This window comes from Triturus cristatus, chromosome 2_2, assembly GCF_964204655.1.
Source record: "Triturus cristatus chromosome 2_2, aTriCri1.1, whole genome shotgun sequence".
NCBI lineage: Eukaryota > Metazoa > Chordata > Amphibia > Caudata > Salamandridae > Triturus > Triturus cristatus.
Genome location: NC_140582.1, coordinates 625,611,055 through 625,631,235, shown reverse-complemented (window position 1 = coordinate 625,631,235; position 20,181 = coordinate 625,611,055). Strand labels below are relative to the sequence as shown.

Below are 20,181 nucleotides of genomic sequence, written 5' to 3'. Positions count from 1 at the left end.
TGAAGTGATACCACTTGTTTCAAGTACTCGAGGGAGTCGGGCTGTTGGTTGAAGCAGGTAAAGATCGCCTTTTCAAGCTGAAGTTTAAAGGGGCTGATGTGGAAGTAGAGGACGTAGATTGTTATGATTTGTCTTCTCAGAATTTGACAGTGACATTCACTCATCTGTTTCTTCCTCTTAACGAGTGCCTGAAGAGCACTTCATACTCAATTTAACATTTGTGGTCTTGGAGATGTAAATCTATTTAGTATTTGTGAGGCAATATTGTTCATCTCTTTCTTTGAGATTCAGTGTAGTAGTATCTTAAATTACATTCTCCAGCTCTTTCTCGATTTCTCTTAGTTAAGCACAGTGACTTTCCAGAGCTCCTGGGCATAACTGAATCTTTCTGTGCTTCCTTCCCTCCCTAACTTCCTGTGCAGCAGCCATACACAGCCAGGAGCGGCCAACTGCGGCGGTGACACCAATCCAGGCTCAGACCTCCACTTGCCTCATTCCTTCAGCCTCTGCCGCTCCCCATCACTCAGCCTCTTCCCAGCAACTACAACCTCAGCTCTCTACATCTGCTGCCTACTTGGCTGCCTCAGCGAATATCAACAGAGGGGGCATTCCGCTGGCCTGTGCGACATCGCCCTTGAACTCTTCCAGCGTTTCTTCATCGTCTTTTGATGGAGAGACAAGTTGGAGAGGGTCACCAGCCTCTCCGGAAAATGCTTTATCTGCTGCGAATTCAACAATCGGCAAACAGGACAAGGTGGGCTCGAACTCTTTTAAGAATGGTATACAATGAATTGCTGTTTGTGTCCTTAGGGTCGGCACATTGTCTGAGGCTGCGAGAGGTAAGTATAGCATGTGGTATTTTGATCCTTAAAGGAATGGGGGATGTGTGTAGTTGCAAGGCTTGTTTTTATTGTAGCTGCTGCAAAGTTCTGTAAAAAATGTTACAAATGTTGATTTTTTTTCTTCAACTTATGAGTTAATCGACAATTTCTCACAAAAGTTGAGCTCCAAGAGAAAAACTCTGCAATAGGATTAGATCTTCCAAAGTGGCGGCTGTGTTAATTGGCCTTTATGTGTCAAAACCTAAGTGCATTGAGCGTAGTCCGTTTTATTCTAGTGTAGTCAGGTAGCCCTTTTGACCCACTCTAAAATAATAAATGTGCATATTTTTCAAAGTTATGGAACAAAACTCTATCACGTTGATCAGTTGACATTGTAACTGTGGTCGATGCTGTCCCACCAGTGACACCTAGTCCTCAAATTTGCACTCTCTGCCAATGAGACAATGTAGATGGGTGGGTGGTATATTAGGCCTTTGAACGTTTTCATAGTTAAGAGGGAAACAAATTGCATTTGATAAGAGGATATTGAATGTGGATTCAATCCCTTTACCGTATTGTGCACTTTAGGCAGTATATTAGTTTCAGATGGTAAATATCTCTGCAAAAAAAACTATCATCCGCTTATAATGGACTCAGAGCTTACCTTTTGCGCACCATTGGTTGCCGTAATTGTCACTCTCGTTTGCTTGATTTTCATTTGCTAGCGTGGATGGACTTTCCTTCTTCCTGTGTTGGTCCCTTCCCTGGAGCACAGCCATTTTACTTGTGTCTTTCCACTGTTGTCCTCTTTAGCCATGCTGCGGCAGTGCTGCGCAGCATCGAGGATGCTGTACAACATTGCTAAATACCGTTGGGAAGGCCAGTAGGTCACAGAGGTGATACGTATTGGCTTTGCCAGTGCTTGTTTTTATGATATTAGCGACTACAGTTTGTGATTTGCCAGTTATATAGTGTATCGCTTCAAATACTAGAGTTCCTTCGTTGGTTTTACTTGAGCTTAAGGCATTCCAGTCCGGATATTACTGACAGCCTGAAAAAAGAGGAAGGCATTTGTTGTTTTCTTGCCCAGGCTGTATCAACAACTAAGAGATTGTAATCTGTTTTTTCAAGCCATTAACATCAAAGTAGCTTTTTAAAACCACAAGTGTGCTTTCTGGGAATGTGTTTCGGATTCTATCTGTGGCACTTTTGAGAGCAAGTAATAATGGGCGGGGATTGCAGGTTAACAAACGAACAGTGCCCTGTGATCTTCCAGGGCGGAGCGGATCTTTCTATAAAGAAGGCAAATAACCCTCAAACTGGGTGAAGCCTGATCCTCGCCCACGTCCGGCCACAGATGCCACTGGACAGGCAGAGTTGGACACTTGTGTTGTGCAATGTTATGTATCTGCCGCTGCTGGGTGGTGTATGAATGGATTAGTACGTTTGTCTCTTCTCTCGTCTAACTGAAGGGTCCTTGGAAGCATCATTGTAATGTTACATTTGCATCATGATTAGACCATATGACGTTTGCATCTAGCTGGCCTGTGTGGACGAGGAAAGGAGTGTAGTGCGCATTCACACTCTCCGATATGAGCGGAGTACAGTATCACAGTTATGTACAATCATCAACGGGACACAGTCACTGACGCATCGCACCCAATATTCTGAGGAACTAATCGTGCACTTTAGTCAAAGGTTGGTATTGGATGATTGCAACCCGCGATCTCCCGAAAAAGAGACGATCCTCTTTGTGGTTTCAGCCGATAGTCAGCCCTGCTCATGGTTTTAAGACACGAGTCGGAGGAAATTCTAAGGAACTCCGTTCACACGATTTACCCATCGCCGACTTTGACTCTGATTTATTATTTCATTTCCAGGCGTTTGTCACACCTCATGCAGGACACGTTTTGTGAATCGGCCCCAGTGTCACAAAAAGCCATAGACCGGAAATGATGTTCTCAATTGCGAGCACAATACATTATCCTAGCATGTAGCGATTCCAGAATATTGCAAATAAATACCCACATTGAAGAGCCGAATTTGATTGAAATTCAGTCATTCTTTCGCAAAAAGGAAGTTTAAGTTTATGATAATGTGTTCGAACATGCCTTTTGCTTTTAGGCACTTGTTGAATTTTGTGTGCACCTTTCGTGTGTGTTTGTGTCCGTCTGTCGGTCGGTCGGTCGTAAATGTGTGTCTCAGGCAAATTTACCCAAGAAGCATTAAACTTTTACATGGATGTGTTAAAATAGATCTCCCTTATTCTGGTGACATCTATCGGATCCATGCCAAACATTTTACTGGAGTTGATGATACAGTACATTCTTATTTAATGCAGGTATCTAATCTATTTTATTGTAGCATTTCTGTATCGCATTCATAGCCTTCACAAGACCCCAGGGCTCCTCTGGGAGGACAAGTAAGCTACCACTCAGTTTGTTGTCTGGTTAGCAGAGTGTTCATTTATAGTTTGGTTTAGGAGTAATGTTTATTTTGTGTGTGAGACTAGGAGGTTTGTTTAAATCTTGTTTCAGTGTACTTGTGGCTGCACTTAAGCCTGAGGTGAAGCAAAGAGATCTGGGACAGGTTGGACCGCTTTTACATACACTTTGCAAACTTACTTTACTATACGTACCATCTTTCGTCGAACACAAGTTTGAATTTTAAAATGATATACTGTGCACGCAAAGCCCATTGATTTCGCTTTCAGCCCTTTGTGTGCCACTCTAATACTGGCATTGCATTACCCACAAAAGAAGTACAAGGAACTCAATAGAAAACTGACCTCCCAGACTTGGCTTTATGCTCCCTGCGCTACTCCAGACTGGAGGAAACCATATGCAAAGCAGTCTGGGTCCTGCTCCATTATTCAACAGGGCGTCCAGACTGGCATGAGCCAAACAGCTAGGGCACATCCCCTCTCAACAGGAACACACACAAACCCTGACCAGTTTATCGTGGCCTTGCTGGTCTGTGACTTCCTGCTGTCGCACATGGCTCCAGGGTACCTTAGGATTTTGGCGCCCTACATATGTGACTGTACTTGACTTGACCTCGCACATCTGTGCCAACAACCACTTCACTGAAAATAACGACTAGGCCTAAGGGGTTCATTAAAAACTGTCCACAAACACCCAAGGCTTCTAAATTATTGTAGCGTGCATATGACTTCTCCTTCTCATGACCTCACTTTCTACCTTCTTCCTACCCTCCTAGTAGCCTCTAGTGTTTATTAAGAAAACACTGACCTAGTACAAGCTAATATAATCCATGAAAGATTGGGGGGTATATATATATGTGTGTGTGGGGGGCTTGTCTATTCTCCCTTCTATCTCAGTTCTCATCACGCAGTTAAGGAAATTCTTTATTTAATCACTTAATGCTCAATAAATGTTTTCTGTGCTTTGGAAAATCTCTGCACTGTTCATTTGGAAAAGCAACTTTTGAGCAACAACACACTGATAATGTGTCAGCTCTGAAACATTTATTTTCACAGTGGATAAAAAACATCAAACGTTTGCCACATTGCGAACAGCATAAAAGGGTATCTTGGAATTTGTTCCTTCAGAAACATCTTGCGGGCTTTGCTGTGTCCCCAGCGCCCCACCGTCTCTCTTTATTACTTTCTTCTGTCAGGTTTGCTGTTGGAGTCACGAGAACGGATCGCATGCATTATAGATGGTGAGCGGTGGCTGGACGGCGAGTGGGGTCCTGTGAAGTTTTGCTCCTTTCCCTTTTAATTAGATCATCCCTGGTCTGGTGTCTTCTCTGCTGTTTCAGCAGAGGCCGCCGAGAGCAGTCCGCCCCGGTGGTGCCTTCCATTCAGAGAGGCTCATTTCCCGCTTGTGCAGCGTATATTTGGTTTAACGAATATTGACTGAGGTGGTATACTAAGTAAATTATTTGTCTTTGAATTTAATCCACACAGTTTAATAAAGTTTCAAGGACAAATTTTAAATCTACAAGAAAGTAAGTTTAAAGCCAGTTATGCTTTTGCAGACAAGTGCAGCGGTGAAGGACTTGAGCATGCTTGCTTGGAGCAATCCCTTTCATGATGTCAAGATGGCCACCTTGCTCTAGATCTTTGGGGCACTGTTTAGAGACCTAGGCCCTTCTCCTGAAAAATAATTTTAGCAATTGTATTCTTCCATTGGGGAAAGCCACCCAAAACTACCACTTCTGGAATGTCATATTTGAAGGTTTTAGTCAAGAGGTAGACGCGTGGTGTCCAGGTGACATAGAGGGAAGTGAGAACCGTGCATGATGCAGAAGTATCAAGTGGCCCAATCAGAGGCAGCCTGGACTTTTATACTCAACACATCCTTGGCACAGCCTTCTGAGTATTGACTTCCTTTCTGTGGAGGTACTCGTCTGCCTCTCACCAGGGGACCCCGTGTGCAACCCCACAACATTTTGTGGCTCCCAGTTGGTCTTATGAGCTTTGCTTGTGTCTCTTAAGAATTGGGAAATTGGTCTGTTAGAGAGAAGGCTACTTTTTTATGATGTAATTTCATGTATATTTTCCTAACTTTTGATTTATTTCCCTTTCCAGAAAGAGAAAAAGGGTCTGCTAAAGTTACTTTCTGGAGCCTCTACCAAGCGCAAGCCTCGAGGTTCGCCGCCACAGTCGCCGACCCTGGAAGTGGAGCAAGGGGCGGTGGAACTGGCTCTTCAGGGCGCCGTAGGACCTGAGGTGCCAGCTGGAGTCAGCCATGGCCGAGCAGGATCCTGCCCCGTGGACAGTGACACTTCTGCAGCAGCTCAGGAGACTCTCCATCGAAAGACAAGTTCCTTGGACACAAGTGTACCAATTGCTCCACCGCCGAGGCAGCCATGTTCATCTCTGGTCCCAGGTCTGAACGATCCTAGGCCGGTTGTTTGTGAAAGGTAAGTTTACTTAAGAGTCAACCCATAAAGTAAATAGGTTCCTACTTTGTTCCTAATGTAGTACATTCAGTGCTTATACTGCAACCTAGTTCAGTGGTACTCACTTTAGTGACCTCAAGAGGATGAAAAACAGAGTCAGTACTGCTGATGTTTGAACCTGTGAATTTAGAGGTCAGAAGCCAATCGAAGCAGTGGGCTACCAATTCGATGAGCTATTTTACTAGACTGAGTTCTGAGGTGGCCTAAACTATTAACTAGAAAGAGCCTGGAGCAATGTTAGCATTTCCTAGGGCACTCGTGTGATTCCTTGATAATAATTAGACCGCTCACATACTCCTGAAAAACATTTTGTTCTGTTTTAAACGGTATTACTCTTGTCTCTATTGAACCAATGAGACAAAACTCTGAAAAGAAACAATTGGAAAAACTGGTTACAATAATAATTATGTCCATAATTATTCTAATGCGAGGGAGTGCCAAAAGAAGGAGTTCTATACAACTTGGTGAACTGATCCACCATTGAGTCACACCCCGGCTTCAGTATAAGGCAGCAGTACACTCCGGGCACCCAATAACAAGCTATTGCACATAGACACAGGCTGCTAGAATGCCAGAAGAGCAACAGTGCATAAAGTCAGTCGGTCTGAAATTTCCATATCTTCCTTTCTTTTAACATTTCATGGGCCATACAGAAAACCCGATGTTAGACTCACCTAGCGGACCGCTTTTATTTGTCTGCAAAAAACATTTTGTGGGCCATACCAAAAAGTTTGTGTGCTTAGTGCCCACACACTGCTTACCTTTCGTTGGCTTGAAAAAATACTACGCCGTCTAAAGGTAACATTCATATGTTTCCAGAATTATTGGTAATCAAACGACACTGCGAAAATAAATTTAAACAAGCATAAAATGAAAGTAGAACTAAAAGCTGTACTTGCCATGAATTGGCCTACTTTTTATGTGGATGTGTCCAAGTAAAATGCCATCACTCACTGTGAAGAGAATCAGTACTGAACTGGGCTGACCCATTGCCCCACGTTGTATGCTGTGGTGGGTGGAAACATGTCAATGACACTTGAACAGACCAGTGGAAGAAAAGGGTTGACAAAAAATGTATATATGTATTTATGCATAAACGTATAAATTTCAATTCACTTTTTTGGAACAAGACAATTTAAAGCCTCCTCTAGACCAGTCCTCAAAATAGTTTCTGCAGCCATTTTGTGACCTGTGTACATCTTTCGTGGTTACATCTAGTAACGCTGGATTGCATAATCAAAATATGAGAGCTGATCCTAACCACCTTTTCATAGTGAAATATTTTTAATTGCCTAATGTTGCAGGATCCACATGTGCCACAAGTGAGAATTATGTTTCTGTTTTTAGATTTCTGTTGGCGTTGGACTGAAATTGTTTTCTTAATCAACTTTGTTTAACCCGTACACCACCAACCTCAGTAATGCTTTATTTAATTCGGTATAGCATTTCTTGCTAATTTGTACATAGCCTTCATTTTGTAGAGGAAACATCAGTCATGGGATGGGCTCAGAATGCACTCCAAAGACTAAGTATTGCATCTGCATGTTCTCTTAGTGGGATGTAAACTACCACCACAGTGTAAGCCAAAGTTATAGCAGTAGGGAAGCCAGCCTTATTCTTTTTTGGTGTGTTAATAGGAAAAGGTTGCAAGCAGCGGGGGTTGTAGATCATGAAAAATAGTTTAATATTCATGCAAATGTGAAAATATGATATGCATTAAATTTAGGGCTCCCTGTATTATGGTATTTATTTTTTTGCCATTTCCGTCTGTATCCTTATTTATTTTTTGCTAATTTTATCTGTATTTATCCATATTTATTTTGGGTTTTGAGGAAAAATTAAGCTGAAATTAGTATAGTTCCACATTTATTTAACCGAGAAATATGCTCTTATGCTTGAATGTCTGACAGGTTTCAGTGCTGTGAACACCCGCAGAAGATAAATCAGTGCACTTACATGAAAATATGCAAATTTCAGTATCAAACCTTATGCATATCTGCTGCTGTTAAAGCCTCTTTACTAAAATTCCTTTCTTTTTTAACCCCCTTAACTATCAATCCACACATCTATTGGCCTGGTAGACAGTATTTAGAATTACTCCAAAAGCAACTCAATTTCCGTTTTTACCCACACTTAAAAATAAATACAGACAAGAAAATGAATGTTTTCTGTCTGTATTTATCTGGAAAAATCAGTACAAACGGAAAACAGGGAGCCTTAATTAAAATGAACTTTGTGGTTCAATCCAGAGATGTAATTTCACTGTTCGAGAATCAAGTAAGTATTTAATTTAGTTCCATAGAGAACCATGCTATATTCTAGCCTTAGAGCCCACCGTAGCGGCCTCTACAGGCCAATAAATACCCGCTTCAGCGTTAATGGCCTGAGCCGAAGGTGAAGGCCTTTAACAAACCAGCAAGCCTTTATTGGCCAGTTGAGCCCGCTAGAACATTCCCCTCCTAGAGGGCTTTGTGGTTCAGTACAGAGATGTCATTTCACTGTTCGAGTCAAGTACTTAATTTTGTTCCATAGAGAACCATGGTATATTCTAGCCTAGAGCCCACCATAGCGGCCTCTACCGGCCAATAAAGACCCGCTTCAGCGTTAATGGCCTGAGCCGAAGGTGAGGGCCTTTAACAAAGCAGCAAGCCTGGCCAGTTGAGCTCGTTAGAACATTCCTCCCCTAGAGGGCCGAATGTTCTAATTTGTAAAACACAGGCCTCACAGAGCCCGTGGGGATTTAAATGAAATCCCCTCAGGCTTCGCGAGGCCTTTCGTTCACAGTAACAGCTGTGAACAAACATTGGAATGTTGGAGCTCCGTGCTTCTACCGGCCGTTAGAAGCTCAGAGCACTCCATTATCTTTAGTGGAGCTCCCAACATTCCAGTGTTCTAAACTTGCTTAGTCTGCAGGTGGGGTAACTTGTTGACAATTGTTTCGGTCTTCTCTGGGTGCAAATTAGGCCTTCTTCTTTCAGGATTTAAGATTAGCCGTTACAGCTGATTTCAGAATAGCTGTTAAATGAATTACTTTTGACCAGTTTGTGTGGACCGTCTTGCTATTAATTAATTTATAGTCACGGTTCTTTTTTGTAACTGGAGAATTTTGGATATGATGTCTAGCAGATTACTAAATGGTGCCTTGATTAGGATGGTGGGCCACCTAGAGCACTGAAGGGGCTAGAATAAGGACAGGTTGGTAGCGTTCCACAGTTCTTTCCTAATGCCTTTGTTGATTAAATGAGAATTAGTATCACAGTAGAGGAGAATTACTTTTAGACCTTGTGTGGAGGGTATTTTAATAAAATTGAGTTGCCCGTTAGGTGACAGTTTTTGTAGTAGATTTCAGACTCACCGTGGAGATAAGTTAGTCAAAGTTCAGGCGCACACATGTAGTTGATTATTGCTTCCATAAGCTTGGCATCAAAATATCATAAACTGGTGAATCAGAGCCATTGCAACCATTCGGTGATCTCATCTTGTGGTTCGACTTGCATGGTAACAATTTACTTCCAGCCTTGCCCTTTTATGGTATATTTGTATATGTCTGTGGGACTCCCCATGATTCATCTTTTAATTCACCACTGTTGGGGTGTGTGCGGTCACAATTTATCCCCACACAAGAAAACAAAAGATTATTCATAATCCCTTAATGTAGTTGTTTAAATATTTCTGGGCCGAATCATGATTGCTAAGGGAAACACTTTCTGCCAAGATAGTTGCTGATAAATGTTTTTCATAAAAATGGGATTATGGGTGTTGTGGCTATAAGATGGCCCACTGGGTGTGGTGTTTGAAGGCATGTGTCTTGATTGCACTTACAGTGTGCACACTACCTCTCTAGCGGTCTCTTGGTGGGGTGGTAATAAGCCCCACGCAACCTAGAATAGAGTGTTCAAAGCCCATCCATCCTTACGCATTGAACTGAGAGCGGCGTACTCCGAAAGGTAAGTAATTCCAGATGTGAAATCCCTAAATGAAGAAAGCTCGACCAGCCTTGGAGGCGAGCTTGAGTCAATGAATATACAGGACGTAAAGGCCAGTACTTCTTAAGTATGAACGTATTTTACATACCAGTTAGTGCTGGGTTTTTGAGGCACATGGAAATTATATGCCACAGTTTGACGTTATTTAGCATGGGAGCCAGTATAGTCACCTTTTAACTGAAGTGAACAGTATCTCTTTTAATGAGATCCTAGCTTCTAATGGTGACTGTACTCTGTTTTCTGCTGTTCCCATGAATTAGCTTCCTTATGATGGATTCCCTTTGCTTGGCTGGAGAACATGTGAATAAGGAGAAACCTTAGTATTCTAAGCTAGCGAGTTGAATTACCACCGCTGTGCACGCTGCCCACCTTGAAGGGCTCTTTATCAGCCTGCTACATGTAACCCTGGCAGTGGTCCTGTGATGTGCACTGTGTGTGATTCTCTTCCCTTTAGCATTTTTGTGTTGCTTAATCAGGCTTCTCATCACTAACTTACTGTAGAATTTAAGGGATCATTGACTTTACAAACATAGCTGCATCCTTAAGAAAAGACAGTGGATCCTTTAGAAAACACAGCACTTATGGGGTCAGTTTCTTGGCATGTAAATTTGATTGCAGCAAACTGCTTTACCAGTAGTGTCTGCTATCACGGGGCAGGAGGGGCGACATTTTTTCTGATTGGTCTGAGCACCGTGGATCGGCGCTCAGCCAGGGATTGGGGGCCTGGGCATGTTCTCCGTGCAGGCTGCATGCCGCCCGCATTGGGAAGATGCGAAGTGTGCATGAATGTCGGGCCGGCCCACAGTCATGTGCACTTAAGAGTGGGCCAACCACTCCTTCCCTGCTCCTCTGTCGTCAGAGCAGCCCGCCCTGCCACACTGCAGCAGAAGGAAACATAAAATAATGATAACATGAGTTATTATCATTTTATGTTTCCTTTACATTACTAATGTAAAGGAATGGGGAGACGCTCCTCCTCCTTAGAGGAGGAGCCGCCACTGTGCTTTTCACTCCATAGCAGAGAGGACTGACGATGATTTGGCTTTATAATGTTCCGAATTACACCACAGAGGTAGACTCCTAGGGCAGCAGAACTACATTTGAAGCAACAATCCTCACTTTGCTCCTTAGTGACCACTAGGCAATGTGACGTGTTTGGTGTCTTACAGTCACAGAAATTCCAGAATAAGTTCATAAACTATTAAACAAGGTGCCTTACTTTGCGCAGTTCATGAAATCTTCATCTTTCAAATTAAACATCTCACATGGTGGCACGCCCTGCAGCGAGTGAACAATTCTGAGTCTCTAAACAAAGTACTTGTAGAAGATGCTGCTGTGTGGAGTGAAGTGCCTTGCCAGGAGGATAGTGAGGAAATCTATCTATGATCAAACAAGACCCATAAATGGACGACGTGTGAGCCTTGTGCAGTCTTGTCCAGCTCAGGGCAAAGCGCATTATGGCACTTAGCAGTTCGTCTACAAATACTTTACTCCATGACCTTCTTATTAGTTTGCCAACCTCCGGTATAGACTGTTGTGCAGATGTCCTGAAATGATGTTGTTCAGATCATTTGTCATCTTGTAGCAAGAGAATAGCAAGCCCTGAGAGAAGCCCTTAAAACTAGAGTGGCATCGCGATCCAGGATACTACTTGAGTAAGTAGCCTTTGCTACCAGTAGAGGGCAGAGCCTCGTTGGTTTTGGTTGGCCATAGTGTAAACTCATGGGTAAGAACCGTTATCTCTGCTTACGCGGCTTGAAAAATCTCCTAATTTGCATGTATCCTACAAACCACATCCTGAAGGATGTTGGCAGAAGGAGAATTTGTACCTCATCGAAATGTAACAGATGTGTGAATAGATCTGTATAAAAAGGGAAAACCTGTTTGCAAATGAAAAACCCAAGAGAGTTATGCCTGAGGGCCCCACTGCCTGTTGCCCCAGCTCCTCAGCCAAAGTTAGAAAAAAACAAGACATGCCTAGCATTTGACTTCTTTCTGACAAGGATAAAGATGGAAATCTGGGGATTGTGCGAGTCACCGCCCAAAGTATTTCCAGAAGCAGGGTAAGGTTAGCCGTGTCAAAAATGGCTGAAAGATGAAAACGAATGGTGGTTGTTTTTTGCCTCGCTTTCAGCCACCAACTGAACTAATGACGCACCCCAAGAAGGGTTGGCTTCTTTTTGAATGGACATTGATTTTGGTTATTTTGTCCCTTATGGACAAGTAGATAACGGTTGGCAAGGCAAGTCAAATGGTTAGATTGCTTCACTAACTTTGAAGGTCCAAATAACATTGCAAATAGTGATTTTTAAAGGTGTGTTCTTCTACTTTTTGTTTGTTTGTTCTCCTTTTTGATAATTAGAACTGGCTTCTGAATAGTTTGAATTCAATTAAACAGGTGCAACGCACATTTAATTTTCAATTATTTATTAGCTACAAACGGCATTTATTGGCATACATTTATCCCCATTATTTTACAAATAAATGTATATCTAGAAATAAATAAAAGTGGTTGTTTTGTGGTGTATTTACGTTATGACCGTGAAACACGGTTCTAATTCAGTATTAAGAGGTGGGTGTGAAAGAAATAGTGTGTTTTAATGAGGGCGTATAAGGGGTAATGAGACCTCCAAACATTTGGTTGTTTGTCTAGTGCTCAGAAGCCCTTCACCTTCTGTAATTCTTCCATCCATCAGGCTTTTTCAGACCATTGGAATTTTCCGAATAATTAACAGCAATCTTATTCTGTGTCACAATCTTCCTAGTTACTTATTTTTTTAATGTACAGCGCATTCATATCGCAATTCTGCCATTTCTAAGAGCACTGCACATTTCATAATCTTGTGACCGATTGTAATATTACATAATTTACTGAAATAGTTTACCAGATTCCGTACTATACAAGAATGAGCCCGTCATAGGACAGGAACCGTGACTAAAAGAGGGCTGGTGTGGTATCCTCTGAAGTCTTCTGGCCTTGGTGTAGTGGTATTTCCGTCCGCTAGCGCTGGGAAGCCTCCGGGTCGCCATGTGCTTTATAAATCCCATAGCATAGCATAGTCTGTCAAACTCAGTAAGGTGGCTGGTTGGTCTTGCACCCGCCCTGGTGCCTTTCCTCATCAAACAAGATGTCCCTCTTTAACATGTGTCACCTTTCAGACGGATTTCCCCCTTCCCTCTTTAGCCCCTTCCCTCTTTTCCTCTGTTCCTTCAAACCTTTTTTTTCCCCTCCTCCTTTACACGCTACATTCTTTCCTCCTGCTTCCCCCTTCTATTTTCCCAGCCTTTTCTCATTAGACCTGCTACACCCGCATAGTCTCTCTTTCAAGAGGTGCAGTAACAGTGTGGGAAATGAAGCTGACTTCTCCTGGGCACTTTAGCCGTTTTATGCAAAGAAGGGAAATTGCTTCTAACATAAAATCATATCCCTTTAATATTCTGACAGCATCAGGCCTAGGGGTGAACTTAATGGAGACAGGGCTTAGATTAAATGAGTTTCTGAGTGCTTGAGGCAGACGTTTTAAAGCAGAAATGGTTGTGCGCCCCTTTCTCCTGCTGCTGTAAACAGCGGTTCCCATCAAATACCTAATATTAATTCATTTTATAGCAATCTTCTTGAAACCTGTTCCGAGGGTGACGTGGTGAGCGTTACTAGAGACAGACCCGACAGAAAGCGGCGGTGGCACATAGAACGTCAGGCTTGATGGAGGGGGAGCTTTATTTTACGAGGTGATATTTGGAGATTGCGCCTATAAATCGATGGTGCGGGGTCGAATGAGAGTGGATAGAGGTGTGAGCGGCCGGTACGGTTCTGTACCAGTTTATTTCATGAAATAGGCAATAAATAAGACCACGGAAAGAATGAGGGAACGTTAGCCCTGTGCCGTAGCATAGTCTGTGTACAATTTGGCCCTTTTATAGTTCCAAAGTAGATGGGGCAGAAGCCGGGTAGCAAGGATACCGTGGGACCTGGTGCAAAGGAGGAAAATGGCGCCTTGGTTGCGGCTGGGGTAGTGATATACGCCAATTCTGAAGTTTCTGTGGGCCCCGGTGCCACTGCACCTGCTGCCAATGATAGCTACACCCTTGAGGAGGGGTCGGCATGTGCCATCTTTAAATCCAGCCAATCCTAGAAAAGTCTGAATATTGCACGCCTATTGCTGGCCAGGCTTGTCGTGCTGCACTCCCATCCATCAAGTAGTGGTTGGGTTGGATAAAGAATCTCGTTTTTATGAATAACGTTTTAGGGGGCGTCGACCATAGGCAGAACAGGGTGATGCACAGGTGATGCGTTTAATCAGTATCACCAGTTGCTCACAGCCGCAATCATCTGATTGTGTGGATGAAAACTTCCAGACACCGGTGCATAAGAGGTTCCCCCTGACCCAAAGATGGGCGCAAGAACTGACGATCCCAGGCTGTGGGACTCTTCGGATCGTTGGCGCTGCGGCTGCCCCAATGAGCGGTGGAAAGGTTATAGAATGGCTCACATACAGCATATTCTGTACTCTTTTTCTGGGTTTGTGATGGACAACATGCCTTTTAAGTTCTGCCTGCAGTGCAGGGGTCGGGTAGACTTACTGTCAGTGTGTTATTTGTGTGACTTTTAGGACCACGACGAACCCAGATATCAACCTTGTTCTTCTTGCCAACTGAAAGATCTGGAACAACAAGCATTGGCAAAGCCAATGGGTTTCGTAAATACGAAACTTATCGGCATTGTTATGTTTTTTGAAGTTGTTGCACAGCAGCTCGGGCTGCAGTACAATATGGTTTTAACGTAAATAAAAACAAAGCGGTATGGTGCGGCCAGCGTTCACTGCTCAAGCCCGCTTTTGTTTTTGTTTATTTTAAGCTGTGCCACATGTTTAGAAAACATTAGCAAAGCTTTTCCGCTCTCATTAGTTATCCTTCCACTGTGTGCTATTCAACATGGCACAATCAGGGTCAAACACAGTTTCCTCCGCAGCATGCGCCTTATAAATGAGCATATCTCTGTTAGTCTGTGGCTGCTTTGATGAGCCTCTCGCATCCTTGCTTGTGTGAGGATAGACAGTTTTGTTGCTATGGTGCTGGTTAGCAGAGCTGGTGGGGATCTGAGCTTAGGGTGGTAGGGTCCCTGTTGCTGGTGGGGCTTCATATTGCCTTCTACTTATCCATCCACTACTAGAAGTGTTACCTCTTTATCTAGCAAAGAACCTACAGAGAATCTGCTGTCTCTACAGTGTGCAGCTTCTGATATGGACTACAACACTCTACATTCAGTCATAACTCATGTAGGTCCCTTGATCCTCCTACAGAAGTTACTGCAATCTGTAAGATATGAGCTATTTATTTTACGCAAGTGTGCACTCTTTTATTATTTTAAGGGCCTGTCCAATGCCCACAAATTGTGTGCATTTATGCAAGCTCCATCTTATACATCTGTTGTTCGCACACTGGGTGTAAAGACTGCTGTATCTGGTTGGAGTTCAGTGCAACTAAGATGTCTTTCTTTTTCAGGTGCAGAGTTGTGGTTTCTTATCCTCCCCAGAGTGAAGCAGAACTTGAACTTAAAGAAGGCGACATTGTCTTTGTGCACAAGAAGCGGGAAGACGGCTGGTTCAAAGGCACCCTGCAGCGCAATGGAAAAACTGGTCTGTTCCCTGGAAGCTTTGTAGAGAATATCTGATGAGTAGTCGCGGCTTGTCCTCGGCCACCTCAGTTGGTCTTCTAGGATGCACCGCGTGTGTGCATCTATAATGTGAGCACTATGTTTCCTACAGCGGAAACTGCAGTCTTAACACATGCTCAAGCGATGACTGTAACAAAGGCGAACATGACATTGATCAGAGGCGTGTCCTCAAGCACAATTAAACCAGCGAACAAAGATGGCACCCCTGGCTGGTCTATCACTCCGGATTCTAAAGTGTGATTCGTGCCTTGTACTGTTTCATTTGCTTTTTATTATACTGGAATTTTTTTTTTAAAGATTATCTAACAAATAAAAATTGTTTACAAGGTTGTAACTAATAATTTATTTGTTTTTTAAAGCTTGAAGTTTTCTATGTAAAATGCCAATCCTTGGAAATATGATTTTTAACAGTTGATTTAATTTATGACATGGTTCGTAAGGAGAAGCTGGATTCTTTCCTTACAAGCCCTTACCTCTGGCACGGAGTTCCCCTTGTCTTAATTGTAATTACTCCCCTCCGTTCCACATGTCGTTCATGCCCCCAGATTGTCTTATGCATTTTGTAGTTGTTTTGAAAGGATTAGTATTGTCGACCTGTGTTGGTGGAACAAATAATGTGTATGAACAGAGAACTACATTAGAAACCGTTAATGTTTTTTTTCTTGTGTATGGGTCTCATCTAGCCATGTTCTTCACTGGAAAATATAGATCTGGCCCAACTAAGATAAGCCTCAAATGTCTGACCGGGAATGGAAATTGGCAATGCACTTCATATTTACTGTATGTCTGTAAATATTTCGACCATGTCAGAAAATGGATGTCTGATTCCGCTTGTCCTGTTTCTATTACAGCTCTGTGTTCACCCAGTTAGAGAGTTGACTTGAGTCGTGCTCTCGATTTAACGCAGAAGGTGTAGCTGGCATCTATCAGGATTTGGCAGGAGATGGATGGGCGCCTCTGCCTCTCCCTAGATTGGCTTCTGCCCATGAAGCAAAGAGGCACATGTCTGAAAGCAGGTGACATCCGGCTGACCTGAAAGTAATACATATTAGGAAGGTCCAGCATGTATGTGTTCTACAGAAGCAACCGAGATAGACGGCTCAACGCTAGGCGGAGCTTCAACTGAACGTGCACAGGTTATAGAGGTTTTGAAAGTGGTCTTCCAGATAGGAAACCTCGGCCATGTGGGCCTCATGGGCTTTAAATGGAGATCTGTTGGATAAGAACAGGTCCCTTGACAAGGGCACTGTTTTGAGATTATTATTTGTTGGATTCCTTCTAAACTTTATACACACATTGGGAAAGCTACTCCATCGCCTTAATGACATTGACTGTGACTGGCTTGGGAAGGCTGCGTTGCCTAGAAATACTGCAGTGGATGATCTTTTGTTAAATCTGAGAAACTGATTTTCTCATGAGCACAAATGCAACTGTGGGTATGCCACACCTAGGCATGTCAACATTGCTCTAAACCGGCCTGACCGGTTTAGAGAATGACCGTTTTTTTCTGAGCTACCCCTCATTCATTCCCTGGTTCGAAGATTAAAAGGGTTGCAGGACACCGCATGCTGCACTAAGGAAAGGGCATGCCACCAGCCTGTATGTAATAATCTTGGAACAACCTCAAATATTTTGGTTGTACTATGTGACTGCCAGTGTTCAATTATTTGATGGTTTTTGCAGTTCATTTTATTACCCTTAAATTCGCCATCCAGGAATGAAGTAATTAGCTTACAGAAATGAAACCATTACCCTTGGCATTTATGATACATTAAGGTATGAGTAGTCAATGCTACCATTTAGAAATCATTACATTGTATTTAATGGAAATTGGCAATTGCAAAACATCCTGCTCTGTGTCGTCAACCAAAAACACCTGCCGGCAGCAGAAGCCAAATGCATGGCAGTGCAAATTAACGAACCAAACTTAAAAACAAATAATAGTGCAAGAGAGGTGTGCATTGAAGAGATGTGTGTCAGCTTATGGCACATGTTCTAGCACAGGAGACTTTCTAAGGCCTGATGGATGCGTCCTGGGGTACATGTGTAAATGACCTGTCCAATGTTAGCATTTTTCAGATCCTTCAACATTCCTGCAATAAAAGTAGCTTCATTGCAGCAAATGATCAAATGTTGTTTTTCAGTAGTTCTTTACATTCCCTGGAATCACTTTTCTTAATAAATGCCTATGAACCTGTCAGGGGTGCACTAGTGCTCAAGCAAAATGTCTGTAATGAGTCACTGTGAATCCACCAGTACCGTTCACACACTAGTGTGTTCTTGTCAATTTCCCTGCTCTTGCCTGGGGGCTGATGGCCTCCTGGAAACGGTTTACAATTGTGTATGATGTGTATTCAGTACTTCATTCCATTGCCTTGTGATTATTTTGCATTCACAATAAGTTCATTTTTAGTGATATGGATTTGGCAATATTCCGAATTGCTTCCTCCCACCCCCCACACAAGCTGAATGAACCCAGAAACTGCTCTTACAAACTGATTATGGGGTCTACTAACTCAGTGGAAAGTATATCAGTTCATCCTAAATGAATATGTCCCAGGGAGCAAGAGTGCATGCTCAAAGGTCCTTACGAGGAAAGATCCCATAAAAATATTAGTGTGGCTTCTTTTTTGTACGTGTTGCAGAGGAGACAGCCTAGTGTGAAATAGCCATGCACAAATTCCTGCCTCTGTTTAAAATCAGACCTTTGGAATGACACCTTTTTACCAAAAATATTGTCAGTAGTGTGATCCCTGGCTGAGATTGGTGTTTAGTTGGTGGGGTGGCTTGGACCTTTCTGCAGTCCTGGTGGTGCAGATAGTAAGGTTGCTAGTGCAGGCGGTGTTGCTGGTGGCATAAATGGTCGCGAGGCGTCGGATGTGACATGTAGGGCATGAGATTGAATTCTGACCAGGCCAAATCAGTCTTCCGCATTTCTCAGTTAGGTAAATTGAATAACAGTAATGTGTTGTTTACAGCTTTTAGAGAAGCCAAAACGACGGTACGAAGCACAATGCGAAAAACATGTTTTTTTATTACTATTATTACCAAGGCATGTCACAGGAAGCAACTTACAAAGCATGCATAGCTTGTGGTTATTCCATTGGGGTTGATGATTGTATTTTGAATTACATTTTTTTTGTCCATACAAGGATAAATAAAAAATGTACAAAACGGTAAAAATTAAACAAAAGTTAACAGACAAGAAGAAGAAATTACATTTGTCTGCTCTTTCTGTTGCCAGGGAGCATTGACTCATGCATCATTTTGATCACATGCAGGGTATTGTGTTTGTTGTAGTCTGAAATGAACCACCCCAGAGGTGGACTTGAGGTCGGTGTAATATACAGCAGTGGTATGTTTCAGAGCAGAGGCAAATTCTTGGCTTTACCCTGGACTCTCTTATAAGGCTTTTGTCTCATCGTGACGGACCAGGAAGTGAGCAGAGGGTTGGGTTGGGAGTCAGAAGATGTCTCCATGAGATATCTGGTATTGTAGGTTGCATTTCCTGACCTAAAACCTGATGCCTTGTGAACTCAGGCACATGATGTGATCTCCCTGTTTTAAACTATTCCGCTTGTTAGCAAATGGAAGGTACATTATACATCCAGTGATTGTCTGAACTGCTGTTTTAGATTCGGGGGCCAATGATTGGGAGAGATTAAATAAATGGCTGAGCTCCAGCTGTGTTAAATGTATTCCTGATGACAACTAGCAGAGCTGTGGTTTGAAAAACACATTGTGCTACAGCTGATTAAAGTAGCATCCTTGCAAAGGCTCTTTAAACAGTTCCAAATGTAAAGGAGGTACGAATGGCAAATTGTACTCCAGCATTGTTAGGGTTAATGCAGGAGCCTAGGTGTTTCATCTAAAGCAACTGTAAAACCAATCAAAAAAAACTTCTGAAATGATGTTCATTAAAATCCTGCATTTCATTACCTTTAAATGGGATTCTTGAACTTTCATGTCTAAAATAATGCTTCTCTTTAAAAGGAAACTCGATTAAGAAGATACACTCGTAAATTATTCTACTTTGGGGGGGGAAAAGTTGTGTATTTTATTACTAAGGACTGTTTGCTACAGGTTTAGACAAAAATAACACAGCCTTTTATATTGGCTAAGCAGCATGGATAAGGTACCCTGTTAATACTGTTTCCTCGTGTAAAGTCCGTTAAAATATCAGCTGTCGATGGTTATCTTAGGCAAGGTGGTGCATACATTTTGTAATGAATGATTGTAGATACGAGATCAATGTTTTGTAACAAGGGCTCGTTACACAATTGTGCAACATTTATATATGTAAATATATGTGTATGTATATATAAAGAAAACCCGTTCATGTGAATATTATTTTTTTTTTTTGTCCTTGATTAAATTTAGATGTTCTAAACACATTGCATTTAAGAAACCATCTTTTTTGGTGTAAGGAAAATTGAAATAAAAATAATCCTGTCACGGGGATGAGATGAATAATAATTTGTTATTCCTCTTTATACGGGTTGTGTAAATTACAAAGTGCACTTGCCACAAGATTTAAGGCTCAAAGACCATATTGTGTTGCATTTGGATACTGAAGTTGTGTTAATTTCTTAATTGCTTGATTCGTTTTTTGTTATGCTTTGAACAAATGTAACTACCATGCTACACTTTGCCTTGCTTTCTGTTGTGGGCAAACTTGTTCTAAAGTACATAGCAGGGGTGTACAATATAATGTCTGTGTGTCAGTTAACCTCCCTCCCCGCTCTCATTTCTGAACCCCTGTATACTCGTA

The 20,181-nt window shown here is 42.4% G+C and overlaps 1 protein-coding gene across 3 annotated transcripts in view; it reads left to right on the top strand.

Annotated features, from left to right (window-relative positions):
• SH3RF1 (SH3 domain containing ring finger 1) overlaps positions 1-19,880 on the top strand; it is a 304,090-nt gene extending 284,210 nt beyond the window's left edge. The window contains exons 9-11 of one of the 3 annotated variants that reach the window (XM_085641813.1): positions 423-754; positions 5,377-5,711; positions 15,239-19,880. In XM_085641813.1, the coding sequence (XP_085497939.1) occupies positions 423-754; positions 5,377-5,711; positions 15,239-15,407 (836 nt within the window). In that variant the 3' untranslated portion in view covers positions 15,408-19,880. The remainder of the gene's footprint in view (positions 1-422; positions 755-5,376; positions 5,712-15,238) is intronic. The other 2 variants (XM_085641812.1, XM_085641811.1) reach the window with 2 other exon arrangements.
• The last annotated feature ends 301 nt before the right edge of the window (positions 19,881-20,181 follow it).